At 41.6% G+C, this 21,786-nt stretch overlaps 1 protein-coding gene across 1 annotated transcript in view; it reads left to right on the top strand.

The window, feature by feature from the left end:
- Positions 1–21,786, top strand: part of PTPRN2 (protein tyrosine phosphatase receptor type N2) — a 2,166,812-nt gene that overhangs the window by 1,026,376 nt on the left and 1,118,650 nt on the right. The window contains exon 10 of the mRNA XM_085631955.1: positions 10,480–10,566. Coding sequence (XP_085488081.1) covers positions 10,480–10,566 — 87 coding nt within the window. The remainder of the gene's footprint in view (positions 1–10,479; positions 10,567–21,786) is intronic.

Raw genomic sequence — 21,786 nt, forward strand, 5'->3', positions numbered from 1 at the left:
CTGTGGAACTGCATCTCTAACGTATGCCATGGAGTGGCTAATACTGCAGCGAGTTTCTGGGTGTCAGCTATCACTTGCTCTCCCCTCTATAGGCCATCAGACCGGAATATAGGGCTGGACTGGTAACCCAAAGCAGCCCTGATAATTTTGTCAGACCAGTCCCCTTACGCTGCATAGTGAGTGCAGCAAGCAAGCCTGACCACTACAAAGAGGGTTTAGGGGGGGTTCTTCCCCTAAGAACATTTGGGCAAAAATAGCACATTCTATAGCACATATTTTATATATATATATATATATATATATATATATATATATATATATATTCAATTATATTAGCTTTTCAAGCATAGTAAATGATGACCTTCCAGTGCACCGGGACAGGACAATCTTTGTCGAGGCCCTTCAATGATTCCCTCACTATCACTTTCCAACAGTGCCCCACATCTGTCCATAGCCTCTCTCTCACATGTATTTTATTTTATTTGTATTATAGCACCTTTCATACCAGTGTAGAATGTTGGAGCACTTTACATCACACACAAATATAGAGACAATAAATCATGTGTGTGTAAATCAGTGCATAGAAAATGTTACAAACACCAAAGGGGTCTATCTATCTGTCTATCTATCTATAACAGAGTGGTGGTAGTCAGTAGTTATAGTTAGGGCCAGAGAAAGGAGTTCCTCCGATTTTTGCCCCCGAATAACTATGCACTAATTTGACAAATCTCCTCAAAACTTTCCAGAACTATTCCTCGTTGTAAATTGACAATAATGGAAAGTTTCACAGTGTTTGCAAAGGTGTAGGATTCATGTCATCCATACTGGTAGGCATTTTTTAAGAGTGCAGGATTCAGAATGCAACACAGTGTTTAGGGTTGGCTTTACAAATAAGATTTATTTCTACTCAAACAAACCTTTTTAAGCAACATTGCGATAATGGAAGACTTAGAAAAAAACATAACTTTCTAACCTGTATCATGTTGTTTGCATGCAGCTCTTTGATGGCACTACGTAGCTCACTGTGGAAGATTATTATTGTAACTTATGAACTGCACAGTGAGAAAAGGGTCTCTGTGATAAAAGCAGTAACCAACTAAGCTATGCACATAAGTTCTGTGATCTGCATGCTTCACTCCCTTTGCAGCAGACATATTAACCCTCTGCGCTACCTTAGAAGAGTCAAAACGGCCACTAGACAAAACTCGAATCTCTCTCAAGCAAGTACATTAATCAGCTGTCATCATCATCAGTTATCTTGACACTTTTATTGTTGCCTGAAAAGTACTGGATATACAAGAAACTCTGCAGTGGGTGCTTTCAAAACTGACAAAACCGGCTCCCACCCTCCCGCGGAAAAGCCTGATGCCCGATACAACCAGTCCTGCCTTACCCGAATATCTAAGGCATCCTAAATTTCAGACTATACAGAAAGTTATTCTGAAAGTAGCTATGACCTGAAGTTTAGATGGGAAAATACTAAATATAATAGGGGGTGGGGTGAGGTGATATCACCTACTTTACAATTAAACGTATAGGATTTTGGCTTTAAATGGGGCCTACCATGTTTGACATTTTCTGGTGGGACACCTTAGACAGTTTAGCTTAGTTCATGGCTCATATATGCAGACCAAGGTGGGGGGTGCGGAAGTGGATGGCAATGGGTGTAGAGTCAGTATTGCACCTTGAGTGTTTCTATTTCTCACTATGCGAGGGTTATAATCACTCCTACACACACAAAAGTCTGGCTGGCTGTGCGTCAACAAGAAGGAAGGAAAAGGAAAATAGAGTTTATGTAGTATTAAGGGAGAAGGAGGGAGAAATTCCCTTCAGGACAAGAACCCTCACTCACCGTTAGGTGACATGCTTCATCATAGAGTCTATGTAGTGTTGAGGGAGAAGGAGGGAGAAATTCCCTTCATGACAAGCACCCCAATCACGTTAAATGACATGCTTCATCATATGGGTTCCCTCCTCAAACTGTAGTGTGGGCTACGACTCCCCGAGGGGAGGAGCTGAGGTGTTTTCTCAGAAGATGAGGGTAAGAGAGTACAGATGAATAAGGGCAGAGTGCAGAGAAGTGAGTGAGTGATTTAAAAATGTCTCTCTGGATCAACTGAATTTTTATTGGGTGGTCACAAGGACATGATTAAAAATGCAAGAGGGCTAGGGATTCAGCAGATATACAATAGTTTGTAGGGTCAACATGTTTCTGCCATTCTTTGGTCTCCTAGAGGGATCCGAAGGCTTTCGTCAGGACCTAAATTGAATAGTCACTCTGCATATGTGATGAAAAATAAGGAAAAATATACTTGCCACCACTGGAACTAGGCGGTCAGTTGTTCAATGACCCTCTTCCCTTTAGAGGGATTCGTTTACTATGGTGCGAAATTTCAAGTCCACTCTCCGTGCTCCTGTACCATCTTGTGATGCCCAGCTGGTATTCCGGGTGCACGCTACCTTGAGAGATGTCAGGCAAGAGTGATACTCACTAGCATTATGGTTATTTGTGTTTCTGATTTATGCTGTTGGGATTGGGGCTGTAAGCTGCAAAGGTTACTTTCAGAATCGCCATGGTTCTATGAATACTTCTCTGAAATAGGTATACTTTTTTGTAGAGGCTGCTGTCAATTAAGCATCCGCTGTTCATAAGACGAATGGTCAGTTTTCGAGCCATGATTATTAGGGGATTAAATTGGCCAGCCGAACGTCATAACATTTGGTGAGCACATCTGCCATAGCCATCAGATGCGATTTGCTTACATGAAACATATCGATAAGGTCAGGTGCTCAAGGCATATAGAGTAAACCCAACTTAATGTTATGCTGCTGCCAAACAAAAAGTGTACAGAGTAGTGGTTGCAATACACATGGAGCTAGTTTTCAAGGTAGGTGAAATGATAAAAGACAATAAGGTGCAGGGTCATAGCTTCGGAGCCGTGTGTTGGGGTGTGACATCCTGCAAATAAATGCAATCTTGGCTTGGTAGTTGGGTCTGGGGATGCTGAGTCGGGTCTGTGTCATTTTTTTCACCTTGTGAGACAAGAATGAAAGATAAAACAATACATTTTGATGTAAACTGGAGAGAGGGAGACAGAGATACCCATCTGACTACATTTTAAAATGTGAAACCATATAACCTGGAATCAATACTGGATTCCCTGATTGTCAAAATTGTGTGGTCCTAGGCAAATATATTATTTCGCAGAGCCTCCTTTTTATTTATTGTCACATATGAGCACACTTTAAAAAATATATGATTTCAAGATATGTACTGCACAAGCTTCTTGTATAATTGATTTAGTAGAGTGTAATGTTGCTTCATCTTTAACATGAATCTAGGCCACATTTAATGGCTACAAGACTACTGACTTGCCTCTTAGTTCCCTAATGGCATTGTCGTTGGCGTGCGAGCCTTGAACTTTTCTAAAAACAATCACTTTTAATAAATCTCTCACTATGCAGTGATATCATCTGGTGTGCCACGATGAAAAACGTCTGCATGTTAAAGAAATCCTCTTTTTTACATTTTTACATTTTGAAGAGATTGTACCATATTTTTACAATAAATATGTTACACAATATACATGCTGAACATTTTCATTGCTTGGCTCATGCACGGACCCTTAGAGCACAGCCAGATCCATGTCTCGGCTCTGATGCAGCTTGCCCTATTAATTTGCCTGCGCTCCCTCCTCTATTTGTGACTCAGGCTTAGTACATGGGGCATTCAGTCACTTGATAAAATAATTTCCTAAAGACGAGGACTAGAAGTATGGAGCTCTGCCCACATCCACCAATTTCATAACTACACCATCAAGGCTTCTTGTCGCAGAGACAAAAAAGAGTGAGTGCATTGAAAATATATATAAAGTAAGTGATCTCAGCACAGGGACCCCAGGCAGTTGTGTTACGCACGATCATTGCCATGAGTTCCCAGGGATAATTACCAGCCCAGGTGAGATAGGCGGTGAGGAGGTTCAGCAGTGATGTTTGGGGTGTGACACTCCTCAAATGCATTGTTGGATTAGTAGTTATGTCTGGGGTCCCTGAGTCAGGTCTGCATAGTCACTATAATTTTTTATTTTTGTTCTCATTTCACTAAGAGGTTTTAACTTGTTAATTTTTGGATCAGTATATTAAAAATATATAGTGATGGGTTGACCAAAAATGTAGTAACTCTGCACCCATAAAAGTACTCCTTGAATGGGTGCAAATGTACTACTTTTTGTAATTCACAGACATTGGCAGTTGCAGCAATCAAACACCCAGAAGGTTATGGGATGAATGCTTGTAAATAGTCTAACCAGTGCCAATCACCCGGGGTAGCATTCCAACCCATTGTTGTTTGCCCACTGTGCCACTGTAGACAGAGGTCCACCTAATGCAAATCAGTACGGATCCGGTTCCTCGTGGAAACAGACCACCCTAAACCTTAGCACCCTGCAGTCCATTGCTTTTTAAGTTGGGAAATTTGAGATTCCCCCCTCTCCCTGAATCTCACTGACCAAGCTACGCCCCTGATAGCATGATAATTGTGTCAATAGTATAGAGAAACAAGAAGTAAAAGATCTAACTTGTGTGACCATGAACTCCAACCAGGAGAGGTTCCTAACTACCTGATGGATGCTGTAAGACAGAAAATAGTAATTGCACTTACTAGGTATGGGATTGTAATGGAGAAGAGTGTCCATCAATTGACAGACACCCTGTAGAAAGGTATACTTTCCTTCTCAGAATTGTGCAAATAAGAACCATTGAGAAAAATTGTCTTAAAAAGAATACATTTTTTTCCATACCCTCAAGAACTAATGTAGAATAGATATGATATGCATGATGTTGCATTGATAACAGCAATAGATAAGACAACTATAGGGGTTATCATGATTTCTGCTCACTCCCTGGCCTAGCTAGAAAAAAGCGTAATGATATTTGAATCCTACCTTCCTAAGAGACAGAGTTTATGAAGCAGAACTGATACAATAAAAAGAAACTTACTTTAAAATGAATTACAATGAAGAGCTATCCATAAGAACACTCTTGGAGGTCAAAAGGGAAGTGGTATTAGAAAACTGCAAACCAGCTAAAGCTGACCAGAGATGTAATTGGAATTTAATTTAAAACTTAGTTGGAAGCAGACCCTACAGTAGCACACCTACATCATAAGGGCACCGGGTCCCTTGGGAAGTGTCAAGATGCCACTGCAGTGAGGCAAATGTAACTTGCTATTTACAGGAGCTCGGAGAGGGGTCTCCTAAGAATTAAATAATGCTTCTGTGAAAAAGACAACAAAGCTGATAAACTCTAGGTGACATGACAATGCTCTGTGAAGGATCGCTGTAGAATCCCTCACCTTCTGGATCCCTAAGGCTCAAACATGAATTTCCAGAAAGGAAACAAACAAATTGGTATTTACTAACTTTTCTCGAGATCTATACAAAGGAGGCATTAATGATTAAAACAATATTTCTATACAAAGGAGGCATTAATGAATAAAACAATTTTATCACTTGATTTGCCAACCGGAATCTGCCTGAGTTGCGACCACTGGCACAAGATGGTCTTGTGTAGTAAGTTTTGGAAAAGACACCAGTTAGCAAGACTATAGGCCCATATGGCTAGGGCACCCACATCTATAGCAGATTCTGCTCGATTATTGCTTCTCCATTTGGAAAAGTATTGAACTCATTTTGGGAGACAGGTTCTGTTAGGCCATCGATTCATCTAAACAATATTGCTTTAATACACCCTCAGGGAAACCCAAGGAAATATTGCCTTGTAAGAGTCAATAATGCTGACATTAAAACTGTTATGAAAATGTTGGCGAACCGATTTGAGCCCTTTAGCCCCTGCCGGATAGATCTGAATCAGTCATATTTTATCTTACATAGTCAGACCTTTATAAAGAAGAGTGCTTCATTTGATATTACAGTCCCTCATTGGAAAAATCCCTATGATCATACTAGCCCTAGATACCAAAAAGTAATTTTGTCCTGAATAGATTGGGAGTGTGTCTTTCAATGCAGAAATATATTGGGCCTGTTATGCTGATGGTGTGGCCAGAGTATTGGTAACTAGTGATGGGTCTCTGGTTCTCATGTTTTCTAGGGGGAACAAAATAGTATTACCTCCTCTTTACTCTTCCTTTTTATTTTTTTGTTTTTTGGCAGAGTGTTATATAGCGCGAACTTGACCCGAATCCAATCAGGTATCAGAGCGCTTTACATAGCACCAGTTATGTTACATGAGGACACACTTTCATTTTTTTGTTAGGCACGGCATCATAACCTAGACTCGAACCCAGTTCCCCAGGTCTGAGGTCAAGCGCCCTAGCCCTTAGGCCAACTCCTCTCCTTTGTATTGTCAGTGGAACTGCTGGCATAATAATTAGACAGAGAGAAGTGGTGGAGCAGGTGCTGGTTGGAACCCTCCACCATAAGGTATATCTGATTGCAGGCGACATTTTGAGGAGGTTGGGGAATCTAGAAACATCCGTCATTGTGCAGTAAATGGTGCTACCACAGAACCACCTAAAATCCACCGATCCTCACCATTGTCCATAGTTTAATTAACAATTTATTCCGCAAAGGTAATGAAAACCTAAACATTCTAACTCCAATCAGTGCCCATTGTTAGCTGCACTTTGAAATACACCCAGCTAACCTCCCCGGAAAGAACATGCTGTATAAAAAGAATGCATAACAGTACCATGTATAATATAGTCCAGTACTGCCACTTCGGGGTTCTGGCAACACAATCCACTTGAATGTAGTGTTGTTTATTGATTTGAGTTGGAATTTATAATCATTTACATTGGAATTTTACACATTGTTAGATTACAGGCTTCTTCTCATATAGCCTTATAGCCCGCCGTAGCGGGCTATACCGGCTGTTAAAGGCCCGCTGCAGCGTTAAAGGCCCGAGCCGAAGGCAAGGGACTTTAACAAAGCAGAGGGACTTTAAAAGCCGGTATAGCCCTGCTATGAAGGGCTATAAGGCTATTAGAACATTCTGCCACTAGAGGGCAGAATGTTCTAACAAAACAAAGCCTTCAGGGAGTGGGAGGGGATTCACATCCCCTCAGGCTCCCTGAAGCCTTTGTTCACAGCCAGAGCTGTGAACAAAGACACATTGGAATGTTGGTGCTCCGGGCTTATACCAGCCATTATAAGCCCAGAGCTCTCCATTGTTTTCAATGGAGCTCCCAACATTCCAATGTTCTAATATAGCCTTATAGCCCGCCGTAGCGGGCTATACCGGCTATTAAAGGCCCGCTGCATCGTTAAAGGCCCGAGCCGAAGGCGAGGGACTTTAACAAAGCAGAGGGACTTTAAAAGCCGGTATAGCCCTGCTACGAAGGGCTATAAGGCTATTAGAACATTCTGCCACTAGAGGGCAGAATGTTCTAACAAGACAAAGCCTTCAGGGAGCGGGAGGGGATTCACATCCCCTCAGGCTCCCTGAAGTCTTTGTTCACAGCCAGAGCTGTGAACAAAGACACATTGGAATGTTGGTGCTGCGGGCTTATACCAGCCATTATAAGCCCGGAGCGCTCCATTGTTTTCAATGGAGCTCCCAACATTCCAATGTTCTAATATAAAATATGTTATTGCATTTAGGAGAAGAACTGCTGCACATAACTTCAGGGACACCAAACTGACCATTTAAACGTATTTTTTTGTTTTATTTTATCGGGGGATCTAGTTAGAGCATATAAAAACCTAAACTCGGGTACTAGGAGGCTGTACATTTTGTGGGCGAGCAAAGCTTCCCTTTCTTATGTGCCCAGAGATGCAGAGAAGAAGAATTTAAAGTCACAGACATTGCATAAGGAGTCAGCAAATGTACTTTTAAAGTCAGCCTGAGTGTTATTACGAAAACAGGTTTACATAAGAATGCCTTCAGGGTGTAAATGTACACTCACCGAATGTATTATTTCACAAACCTATTCATTTAGTAGAACTTCATTGTTCCCATGTTCTAAAAAGGATGTTTCAGAAAAAGTGACGAGGTCCGATCATCCACTGACAGACATAATCACCGTAATTGTAATTGTTCTCTGGATCCATGCTCAGCTGAAGTGCCAGGCTGCATCTGAGAGAGCATTATATCCTGCCAAGGACAGTGGTGATTGATTCAGCGGGGAGATTGCCCTATAACTGCCAGAATGTTAATGTACCAGCCAGTAAGCAGACGACTTACTAACTTGAAAGGCATAGCCCTAAATTAAAGAGCTATTTTTTCAAGAGGTAACTGTTGATTTTAACAGCGAGCTGCTCATTTGGAGAAGTTGGGAAGTCATTTAAAAAAAACTGTGTTAAATGTGCGATAATTGGTTACTGTACATTTGAGCTGATTTCACAATTTGATATAATATCACCGCATTGCAAAAGTGATAGACGCTATGCTGCATGCAAAAGCTGTGCCCGTTAAAACCAGCAAGCAGCTGGTGATAACATTTGCTGCCCAAACACTGAAACACTGAGTCTGCCGGCTGTTTACCCTTAAAATAAAAATACTGTAATAAAAAAAATTTCCGGATGTAGTAACACAATTACAGAATCGTGGTAGTTGTAGATTTATTCCGACCTTTTCTAAATGAGGGCCAAGATCTTTTCTTAACCCCTTCTGTACCACGCCCTTTCCCCCTCCTGTGTCGGGCGTTGAATTAGTGGGTGGGGTTCATGACGAGATAGTCTCGTCATGGGCACAGCGCTACCGTGCTCCATGACGAGACTATCTCGTCATGGGCACTGAAGAGGTTAAACTTGGCTAAAACAGATCCATATTATAAATCTAATAATGTCTCTATTGTTTATTTCGCATCGGGGTATAATGTTAAATCTAACAAGGCTTGTCCTGGGCATGGCTTTAAGTGGGCCGGGTCCTGTCAGTGCTCAGCACCAGCTGTTCTTAATAGCAGGTACTGAGACGGGTCCCTATCGGGCTCTCCCTTGTTGCTCTCACCCTCCAGGGTAAAAAAGCTTGACTCTGCAGCAGTACTACCCTTCGCTGCCTTTGATGTAACTTCAAAGAGACTCATTATAGGGGCATATCATCAAGGCCAGGCGATAATTATCGCTCAGCGCTCTTAGCGCGAGGATAATTATCGCCTGCCAACGCTGAATTTTATCGCGGAGATAGCATGCTATCAGCAACGCTTTTCTCCTAAGGGATAAAATTCAACGCGCAAGCTGCCAACTGTGCGATTATCGCTGGAAATCCGTAAGGAAAGTAGCGATAACCGAGGTTATCGCTACTTTTTCTGTCGCTCTGCAGGTTAGCGTGTGGCTAGATAATAGGAGAAATGTCGCTTAGTGACGTTTCTCCCGTTATCTTGGGGTGGAACGCCCACTTTGCATCTCATTAGGAATGCGAAGATGGGCGTTGGGGGAAAGGGCGATAAGGCAAGGATTCACGCGATATCGAGACCTTGCTGATAAGGCGATAAAATTATCGCCGCTTTCCATCTGAAAACGGACGCTAAAGCGGCGATAATTTTATCGCCTGCCCTTGATGATATGCCCCATAGTTCTTTCATTCTCAGAACGTCAGAACTGAAGCATTCTCAATGTTATATACAACAAAGCCGAAGTTGTTGTGTATTTATATTATGCAGTTAACAACCATTGACAAAGCCAAATAGTCCTGGCTTGTTGTAGTTGTGATGTTACTTGTTGTATTATATGCCTGGATGCAGTGACAGAAGCAGCAAAATACCAATATCGGGCGGCACACTATGCTAAGCACAGATTTTTAGCTTATGTGTTTTTAAGCCACACCCTTAATTACATAGGTCTCGCTCCTTTGAGTAGGTGCACGTATCTACTAAAAGCACAGAGACAGACCAACAAAGAAGAAAACGTCAGTGGCCATAACACATGTGCCATCGACCCCAATAGAACACAGGATGCTCACCCCATTCGTGACGAAGTACCCTGACCGCCAAACTCGAAATAACCTTAGTCGGTCCCTGTTTCAAAAACAACCGTCTTCTCCTTGTTTTTTTCTCGGAAATGTCCAAATGCTGTGTGAATGCATTACTGCTGCGGGCATTTACTCGGTTTCATATATTTACTACGCAGGTGTGATTTGTTTGTATAAGATCCCTGAAAGGCGTTGCCCGCTATTAGCTCCATTTCCCATTCACGGTTCTTTTCCCTCCATCCGTAATTTTTTTTTCCCATCAAGTCCAGAGATGAGCCTTCGCCACATCAGGGGCCCATTACGTTTCCTAACAATTCCATTTGCACCTTATTGTTCGCCTTATTGCCGGGAAACGCGGGTGATTCATCATGGCCGCCGGAAACACCTGATGCCAATCCCCCCAGTGTCGCACTCACTACAATAAGCTGCGGCTCTCAGCCTCGAACCGGCCAAGGTGATAACTCTTTTGGGACTTGTGGCCTCTCACACGTATTGATGGGTTCTATTTTTTGCAGGAATGTCATATCTTATTTGCTTTTTTTTTTTCAACAGATCTCTGAAAGGAGAAAAAGGCCTGGAGTTAATTGAGGACGTGGCAGATATTCTTAAACTACAGATGAGCGACTTCAGTGATGTCAAGTACGTACACATGGGATTTTGATTATATTCCTATTTTTATATTTGTTTTCACAGTGTATCTCTCCACAATGAAGGGGTGTCCAGAGGGACTTATTTGTCAAATTCTTAGATAAAATGCTTAGCACCACAAAAATCTAAAGAAACTGGCAATGTTCCTGAAAATATGGCATTTAGCATTTTTTGTGCAAAGGGATAAAAATAGTATGGACCTTCTGAAGCTTGGTTTGGACACCACAGTATTTCCAAGGTGCTTGAGGACGTCTGGAGACTGTCCCAATAGCCTTTTAGGCGGAGAGCATTCCAAGTCAACCACTGAATCAAGATGTGCTTTACATTACCCTAGATGGGCTCTGATGGTGTTGTATTAACACTGAAGCTGAACCTAGAATAGTGCCTAGACTTGTACCCTGAATTGTGAACATTTACAGTATTTTCTAGCTTTTTTTATTTGGCACTTCCTAATCAAGCGCTTCTATTTCATTTCTATGTTATTGCCTGTAGAGCATATAATCAGCATGAAGATTTCCTGCGTTAAGGCAGTAGCAGGAGGCCACTAGAAAGAAAATATAAAAACTCAAGCACATAAACATAGACTAAAAAAGGAATTTTGATTCCTTTCCCAAAGGTCTTGTTATTTGAAATGTGGCTTATTTTTCATGGCTGAGCATTCTAAATGTTTATTATGCAACAAAAGGAATGTCCCCCCCCTCAGTTCTCTATTGAATTTAGAGGGGGCGAGTTGATTGCAGCGCTCGTCCAGGGCTATGTACGGTCAAAGAAAGTCAGAGAGTTGTAATTTCTCTTTGTCAAAAAAATTGACAAAGAAAGTGTTGTAAGCCTGGGAAATATATAAACTGTACCCTTTGTGGTAGTCCTTACTCGGTTGAACGTCCATTGACTATCCTGTCTACAAAGTTATGGACTTTCTGTAAGATCACAAGTAAGCAGGAAGCCCCAGACAAAGGTTGTTATATAGTCCAAACTGGCACAGATGCATGTGGCAACAGATGATGGCTGGCCCTCTTAATGAAGGACGGTACCTTTGGTAAGATGTACCGCAGACAGATGTTTGTGGTTGGCATCGCATCCCCTTGCTTCTTTATGGAGACCTATATGTCACAATATGTGCCGATGACCACAAGATCAACAGGGCAAGCAAAGATTAACTATTCTTAACACCACATCTACATACGTACATTGAACATATGTGAGTATTAAAGGTACTTATATATTAAACCTATAAGTACTACCTCTGCCGGTTACCTTGTTGATATTTTGATCAATTATATTTTTGTTACAATGGATTTGTAGTACAATATTTAGTGCTCGTTATTCTGGTAACATACCTTAATGAAACTACATGGTTGATCAACGACCTTGGATATTTGATATTTAGGCTGTAGTGGGTGATGTTCTAATGCAGGTAGGTCAAAGGGTAGCATCTCAGCATGGAACATTGTAACCAGTAATCAGCATATCTGTCTTGGTCACATTTATCTTCAGGAAGCTCACACATCTTCTGTGCAGAGACCACATCCAACTTATACAGCCTGATGATAAGCTCTGTGCCGTCTGCATAAGGTACAACTCTACATCCAAGCAACCTAATCAGTTCAGATAGGACTTAAAGAATAAGGGCCAGATGTACAAAGCTTTTTTGAAGTTGCAACCTACCTGATTCACAGAATTGGGCCATTTGCGACAGGAAAAAAGCATTTTTTAATGTACGAAGGCCCAATTTGCGATTCAGTAACCTATTACTGAGTCGCAAATTGGGTCTGCGATTCGGTATTAGGAAGGGGTGTGTTTAAGGCGTCCCTGCGTAATACCAAAATGCAATTGTATGTGTGAATGTTTTGTGAATAAAATGCGGTCGAAAAATACTCGCCTTTTGCCACCTACTTAAAGTAGGTGGTAACGCATGCGCAAATGGGAAGGGGTCCCTTTGGGACCCCCTCCCTTTGTGAATGTTTGTAAAGCAATTTTTAAGAGCAGGCAGTGGTCCCACGTACCACTGCCTACTCTTAAAAAATGAAAAGAAAACTTTTCATTTTTCTTGTTGAAACGCATCCTATTTTGCTTTAAAGAAAACTGGCAACTGGCTGTATTTAAAAAACAAAAACATTGCTTTATTGAAAAGCAATCACAGACATGGTGGTCTGCTGACCCCAGCTGGCCATCATCCTTGTGATTTTTGGCTTTCCCAATGGGCCACAAACTTAGACCTATCTCATGAATATTAATGAGGTAGGTCTATTTGTGACACACTGAGAATCGCAATTTGTGTTAAGCACACATTTGTACCTGGGTGAATGCGATTACCAAATAGCGAATTGCCAAAAATCACTATATGGTAACCGCAAACACTTTTCTACGTACATATGGCACTTATGTGCTTGAGCTGGAAAAATCGGATTCAGCTGATACATTGATAACATTCACTTGGAATGAACTCTAAAAATGCAAGCCTCCCATAACACATATAGCACATTTTTCTGTTTTGCATGTTCTACGAAATGAACCTCACTAAGTTTCTGAGAGCCCTATTTAGGCTGGCTCGACAGCAGAGCCGCTGTGAAGGATGGAGCTTGCCCTTGAAGGTCATGCAAATGCCACCGTTATGTTATGAACAACTTCTCCTAGATAATAAGACACTTTTGTTTTTTATCCTTCTCTGATTGTCTTGTGTGGATACTTATGTTTAATACAGCATGGCGTTGTTGGTCATGGTGGTAAGTCTATGAGCAGGGCTGTAAAATAGATCTGCTCATAATGAAAAGTTACAATAAAGTCAGTGGACCTGTGCTTCCATGTGTTACTTTTTATATTTTCACAGCCACACAACAGCATACACATTGGGATTTGCCTGGCTTTGTAAATCCTGAAAGACCACAACACAAATGCTGGTAAATCTGGGACTTTGGTTTGCAATTTGCACCTTGAAGTGCATCATACTAAATTACCTGCTGGGAGCCTGCATATGAGAATTCATATTGGTTCAGATTTTCTGATTAAAATGGCACTTTAGTGATTTAATTTGTAGATTAAAGTATGATATCAATAAATCAAGCACAATGTATACAATTGCTAGTGATCTCTTTGAGTGGAAAAATTGAGGCGAATATCTGAGGAACAGTTAAGTGGGGATCCCTTTTGCCTCACAGGAATTTATGTGCAACATAGCATGCCTCCTTATCAGTAAAGGGATTAGGAATGGGATTAGCGCTGCCTGGAAATGTACAAAAGGAAGTACCCATTTGAAACCTTCATTTAGTACCTTTGATATCAATCACTTTACATTTTTTCAATATGTTTATCAAATTTTTTAGGTCTCAGGTTCAGGCAACTAAAGCTGTCTACAGGCAGATCTGTAGTTTTCCAGGGGGTTGAGATAGCCCATTGGTCATGACTGGATGTTTTTTTGCCTATCTCAGTTGTCTGATCCTGATTCAATAGGTTTCCTCCCTATTCTTTTCTCACACAGCATTTTGATTGGATGAGTTTTACCCTTCGACTGCATACTTGGAGGATTATTTTTATTTTGTTTTGAGCATTCCATGGAAATGCATATGTTTCATTGCTCCCTCTCCCCCTTTATCCTCTTCCTCATGAGTGCTCTCTTTTCACTCCACTGCTCACCGATATATATCTAGCTCCAGTCCCCACCCACCCCACTCCCCTTGCTAAATTAATTTTTATCTGTTCATTTTTTCTTTTTACACAAAGGTATGGCAGCAGCAAACTACTGCTGGGCCTCTTTCCTCCTTCCGTGTGCTTTGTGCATCTTTCTCTTCTTTTGTTTTTTTGAAAGTATGATTTACTATTGTAAATGGCTGTTTGATGTTGGAATGATGAATTTATCTTGACCACAATGCTCCACTGTCACACACTGCATAATGCACATGTGCGCTTGCATCATGACGCGTGCTTGTTGGTGGCCATCTTGGAATGGCTTTTCTTTGATAGGAAACCTATTAGTAGATTGCCAGCCTTGCATTCTGTTGTGTCTTGATACGTGGGCATGCGTGCAGCTGGAAAAAACCTTTGGAATTTTAGAGCAGATACCTGTTGGTGTTGCAATAGACTGTTTCCTTTATTGCCGCTAGACTTAGGCATTACTCAGAACGCAGTACTAAATCCTCTGTTGAGGTGCTGGTTTTGGCATATCTTGGAAATGCCCATTTGGTATATAACTGCTAATGAAAATGCACAAAGCAAGGGAAAATCAGAGTTACATATTTTTGAAATAAGTTAATAGATGCAGACTGCGATCTGGCAAAGTTTGATTTATTCCATGCTAAATGTAAATTCGGTCATCTGAGGAATGGAGTTAATAAAACTATGAACTCTGCTAAATATGTGTTGAAATTCCCTTAGGTAGGGAAATGTCTTAATTGAGTACAGAAATGACTTCTAGCACAGTCTCCGTTCCTGTGATAGAAAAATCAACAGTATCAACATCCACGCTCTGCCTGCAAGGATGTAGATCCCATATGGAAAGGAAATTACAGGTGTGGATAATTGTGCTAACTTGTTAATTCTAAAACATGTTAAAAGGGATTATATATTTCTGTTAACCTAATCTTTGTGCGTGTGTTGCTATACGTTCACCAGAAATTTTAATTGTTGCTTTTTGCAGTTTCAATTTTCTTGAACTGTGTTAATACAAATGAATTACACATGCAGTAAGTATATGGGGGAGGAAATATATTGGGGTGTGGGTTTGGCATTAACTGGAGAATCAGGTTCGAACACTGGACAAATAACTTAGGGCCTGAGTTAGATCATGGCGGATCGGGTCCCGCAATGTTTTTTTCAGTCGTCTTCGTGCCTGCCGGCTTGGCGGTCAGCACGCCCTATTTAGATGTTGGCTATTGCATAGGCAAAAAATGGTCCTTCTGTCACCGCCAAGAAATCTCGACCACGTTGACAGTGGGATAGGCAAAAATGGCTTTTGGAGGCAGTACAGCCACTTTGTCCGCTGGGCCAGTCACGGTGTGCCTTCCCACAGACACAACTGTGGTGGGGAAACCTCTGAGTTGGTGGAATGGAACACATATAAGGCACAAACTCACCTTTACTCACCATCCCACTTCGTGTACCTCCATGGACTCGATCCTACACATCCCACCTCTGCTGATGCTGCCTGATCACGATGCAAATCAACACCATTGTCACTGGAACACCATTGTCGCCAGAACTCAAGGTAACCTCCCCCAATACCTGTTACTTGGCTATTCACATTTGCTTGGGGCTCGTGCATTTTTAAATTACTCACACAAGTGATAGTATACCAGTGTGCAATGCATATGTCTCAAATGTTGATGTTCAATAAATTTAAAGTAGCACACTTGTATAACCACATTGTGTTCATAAATGTGGTGCCACCTGCCTTCCAAGCAAAGGACAGTTGCACATCACGTAGAAATTGCACTAGACAAGCTGTAATCCTCACCTAAGTCTCAAATTTGAAGCACTCTACATAATCATCCATGTAACATTTCCCCTTGACAAGTGCAAGTCCTCTATTATATACAAGTTCAATTTGCACATAGTATTACAAGGTGCAATGCATATGTGTATATATGTATCAGAAATCAAGGTGAAACAAACACACCTGTAGTAAAATATTGTTTCATTTGTCAACATCTATTTGTTGGTGCAAGTGTCTACTGCTATGTTGAATGGCTGTATCTAAATTCAAATGACCATCACATACCATGTGAACCAGTATATGCATTTAACATAGTAGACATTTAAAAAGTAAGTAGTTCATGCCATCATGCTAAAGAAAAATATGTTCTACATGTTTTACACTGAAACATTGCTAGGAATCAAACAATTGCAAAGGAAAATTAGTGCCAGGAGAAACTTGGTGAAAAGAAAAAAAGGGGATTTATTCACAATGAGATAAGTCTCTCATCTTGTTTTAAACAAGGCAAATGCCAGTCCAAATGGTGTCCATTAAGTCCTGTGCACAGGGGTGCTGTGGATACTCCCCGGGAAGGGGCATCTAGTGGGCAGAGCAGGCACTTCAAAGATGTTATGTGGGGTAGGGGTTGTTTTTTTTTTTGGCAGGGGTGGTCTTGGGTTTGGAAGGGGGTTTGGAAGGGTGTTTTGGGGTTTTAGAGGGGTTGTGGTTTTGGGAGGGGTGGCCTTGTTTTTGGTATGGGGTTGTTGCCTTTTTTGAGGGTATTAAGGGTGGTTCCTGTCTTTTGAGGGGTGGTTTGGCATGTGGAAGTTATGGTTTGGGGGTGTGGAAGGGATAGGTGTGCATTTGGAAGGGGTGGATGTGGATGTGGCAGGGGTCTTGGCAAGGGCAATCATAAGCCTCCCCATAGGCGCCCCCCTGGGCGCTGTCCCCACCAATCACAATGCTGCCATTTCAGCGTTGTGATTGGCTTAGGGGAGGGGATGGAGGCTGCCTGCTTCCTGTTCCTGCTGGAGGCAGGAAAGAAGCAGGGAAACGCTGGACCCAGCCAGGAGCGGAGGTGGCCCGGGACCCACGTAAGGTGAGTTTCTTTTTTAAATCCCCCCCGCGCGAACCCCCACTCGACCCCCCATGAGTCCTGCGAACCACGACTGATCCCAAGTGCCTAGTATGCTATGCCACATGTAATAAGCCACCATTACATTATCCCCGCCAGAGATGGCGCGTCCTGCGATTCTGCAACCGGTACCACTTGAGCCGTGATCTGGACGGTTTCCTTGATAAATACGCGGGATATCCTGATATCGACGCACCACTGATGGTCTTAATCTTTCTCTACCTGAACTACCTTTCCCGCTTTATGGACCAGCCTTGCATGAAAGGCAAATTGTTTATAATTCCAAGACAAACATGATTTATATATTTGTCCTGAAGATGATGCCATTTATTTTGTTTTTCGGCATTGAAACGTCGTCGACACAATAGGATCATCTGTACTGAATATGCTTGTGAATGCTATGTACAATGGTCACTCAAATTATAATCAAGTCTGTTCACTGATTATAAGTATACACACCGATTTGCTCGCTGTTGCCTCTATTTGTTGTTTTGTCTTGTTCACTGTAGGTCACGGGCTGTGCCCCCTTGACATTACTTTCTGATTTTGTGCATCGCCAAATAAATTCCTGTCCGGCTGGACAAAGGACATAAATACTATTTAGTTTGTGTCTATCCTTATCTTAATCCCCCAACTACTAGGGTCCACTGTTTTTTGTAATATGGAGGCAGGAAAGAAGCAGGGAAACGCTGGACCCAGCCAGGAGCGGAGGTGGCGCGGGACCCACGTAAGGTGAGTTTCTTTTTTAAATCCCCCCGCGCGAACCCCCACTCGACCCCCCCATGAGTCCTGCGAACTGCGACTGATCCCAAGCGCCTAGTATGCTATGTCACATGTAATAAGCCACCATTACATTATCGACAATAGTGAAGGTGCATCACACCTGACACCATTAACCCAATTGGACTGATTGGTACAACTTTCCCTGATGACATCAAACTACATGATGTATATGCAGAGTTTAGGCAGCTATGTGTCTGCTCAGAACAGTCCGTTGATTGTAAACAGGAATCAGGTGGGATCCTTACCAACAAATTAATAGACAAAGCACATAATCATTTACATTGTGCCAAGCTTACACCTTTAAGAACTATTCTTGTGCATTGGACATGGGTCACCCTTGATGTTGATGTCAAAAATCCTGCCTGTAACATAAAAAATTGTCATGTAACATGTGAATTCCTTATAAGAACTTACGCCCTTATTGGTGCTCTTGGCCCCTCAACTGCCCATCATGCTCCAGATAGGCAATCGCAAGAATGCAAGCCATTGGGGTGGTCAGTGTCCGGCTCATGCGCCTCCCATGTAAGGACGGCCCGAGCTGGACTTCAACTGACTTTAGGTTCCAGCATCGTGGGTCCTCCCACCTTTTGCAGCAATGGACTCTGCGCCACTTGTAGACACCCAGGTCCGCACCTGTCTCACAATGGCCTTCCACATCTCCCTCTTCTGATGGGCATTTACCTGTACGGATACAAGAAATGACACAAAAAATGGCTTTGTGACTTCTTGTTTGTCTGTATTGATGTAATAAAATATTTTCTCCATCTCTCATTAATGTAACTCAAAAGTTAGGATACAACATGTATATTGTCACATGCTTATCAAAAGCAATATCCTAATACACACTTTTGTAGTGACCTATTGCCTACCCTCATCCTATGTCATAGTCTAAACTCACCAATCTGGGCCTGAGACATCATCTAGCCCTGGGGGCTCCAGCCATTCTGTGATGTGACCTCTTTCTGATCAGTGCAAACAATTGTGAACTACTGAAGGCTAAACATATATACTTATGGCACGGCAAAAATTGGCCACTGTGAGTAAGGGGCCTGTAGTTTGGACATGACAGGCTTTGAAATGGGAGTAAAATTAAATGAAGTGTGAGCTCAAGAATCTAGGTAACTGTCACTTTCGACTGTCGCCCATTTAAAAGCATTCAAAGACATATTTCTAAGCACAACTCAAAATTTGACGAGGCAAAGATATATGTTTGTGACAGATGTACCTCAGTTCTTCAGTTGTTTGACCCCGTGACTGAGCCCCAGCCAGGCCTATTTTCCTGACTAAACACTGCTTATTGTCAGGCATTGTTATCGGCAGCCTAATGAACACATTTTTATGTACAGTTGTAAAGAGTATATAATGTGTTTCTTATTTTCCGTGATTTGAGTTTTCAACATAGCATATGTGATTCAAACATATATATAGATACATCTCTCCACAGACACCCATTGGAATCTAATGATTTAAACACACAACACATACTAATGTTGTTGTTTTTTAACATTTTGAAGTGCTTAGAAATTTCCAACATCATTGACCACTGTAAAGAACAAAATAAACGAGAGTTCACATCACTAACTACACTTCACTCAGGAACTCAAAGGTATATTGTAGCCTGTGTTAATGGAAAAAAATTGTTAGACAGATTCCCATATACATTTCAGACATTTACCTGTTCTTCTGGTGAGCCACAGAGCTGGCCATACAGGGAGAGAACCTCCTGTGCCAGCAAATCCAGCTCCTCTGGTGAGAGGAAGTAGCACTCTTACCTGCCCGACCTTGCATCGTTTCTCCCAGAGGTGACAAACATGCGGCAAAATTGGAGGAGGTCTTGATGGCAGCAGTGTTAGAAGGCAAGTGAGCTTTTTTTCCAACTGCGACGTACATGTCTGCGGCAATCAGCTTAGACAGACACAGCCATTGACCTTCGTATATTACTTTCACCAACATTAGCCTATGGCTGTGTCCATTGTGGAGTTTACAGCCCACTACGCAGTGAACTTCCGCTGCACCAGTCTCATTCCAAATGTCTTATCGGCGAGTTCAGACACCTGCCATTTTAGCAGTTCAAAATAGTGTGTTTGTAACTGTTAAGTGCGTCACCATCACTCAAAATCTGGGCTAGTGTGTTTACATATTTAGACTTTAAGGGGCACTCATTCTTAAAAAAAAAAATTCTATGTAGTGTGTTACTGTGCTGGAAACCGATATTTGTGCAGTGTTGTTTACACCCCGGTTGACTGTATTTTTGAAGGCAAAAATTAAAATAAATAATGAATAAATAATACATTTTAAATGTATTATTTACACATTTTAAAATGTTGATATTATATTAGGCTATTAGTGTAATTTGTGAAGAATAAATGACAAAAAGCAAATGTTGGATTAAAATATGTAGTTAGATCATATATATTTTGTAGAACTTACATGACTTTAGTGTTAATCACCAAATATTTTGCTGTGTAAAATATGTCAAATGTTCAACTGTATTTTCCAATTCAGACATATGAACCCTGGGAGAGTGAGGAGAAGACAGCCTCAGTTTTACCCCCCATTTCCAGACCTTATGATCATGGAAGAAAGGGATATAGTGAAGCAGTTCAGGTTGACTAGATAAACTATACTGGGTTTATGTCACCAGCTGGACACAGATTTTCAGCCTCACAACAGAAATCTCACATCTTTAACACCAATTATCAAACTCATGGCAGTACTTCATTTTGTGGCCACAGGACGCTTTCAATACACTGTGGCAGTGTCTGGTGGATTGCCACAATCAATTTTCAATGGTGTGCTACAAGAAGTTCTATCTTCAATGATGACACTCATCTAGTTTCCATGGCAGCAGGATTTAGCCAATGTGAAAGGCGACTTGTACGGTTTGTGCCATCTACCACATGTGGTTGGAGTGAGTAATGGCACACATGTTTGCCTTTGTGCCATCACACACTAGCGAACAGGTATACCGGAATCAGGAACACTTCCATTCAGTCAATGTGCAAGTTGTCTGCTTATGGGATTTGTGCATCACAAGCATCCATGCACATTTCCCTGGCTCTGCCCATGATTCCATTCTACTGCAGAGAAGCTCCATACCCCTGCAAATGTCCCAACTTGGACCTGAGAGGGCTTGGCTTGTTTGGAAAATGTCTATTTGACATCTGTAATTATGTTAAATTTTTTGGCACTTTTTTTGCTTTACATCTAGGAGACTCAGCTTATCCCAACTGACCATGGTTGTTGGTACCGCTGAAGAATCCAACAACGCCAGTGGATGTCTTGTTCAACTAGGCCCAGTAGAGTGGACTTTCATGCTCCCAAAGGCAAGATTCCGTTGTATGGATAAAACGTGTGGAGCTCTCCTCTACTCACTCGATAAGGTGTGCAAAATCACATTTGCCTGCTACATTCTCCACAAGATTACCCTGCAACAGAACAATCCCCTATTTTGCAGAGGATCGAGACCATGAAGAGCCACCGGGTGAGGATCCGGAAATGCCAAATGAAGGTGATAGTGGTGAAGAGGAAAGAGTGGACTTATATCAAGGTATCATTGACAACTTCTCATGAGTGTAAGTATATCTTTACATTTTATCACTTTAACCACTACACCAAATATTGATGTGATGATGAGAGAAGTATGTGGTGGTAATTTGTTAGGGAAAATCAGACAAAATATGTTTTTTAATTTAGGTTTTGACTACTGTGTTCAGTTACATTGTTTATCTTAAAATGTTTTGTGAAACTGTGTCCTCCAAGAGTTGATTTTGTATTCTGGCTATCATGTTATGTTAATTTGTAATCTTTTTGCTTTGAAGTGTTTTAGGTTCCTTCAACATGTCATCTTTATTTGAACCTTTCAGAGTTGTGACATCTGGAGGTATAT

This window comes from Triturus cristatus, chromosome 10, assembly GCF_964204655.1.
Source record: "Triturus cristatus chromosome 10, aTriCri1.1, whole genome shotgun sequence".
NCBI lineage: Eukaryota > Metazoa > Chordata > Amphibia > Caudata > Salamandridae > Triturus > Triturus cristatus.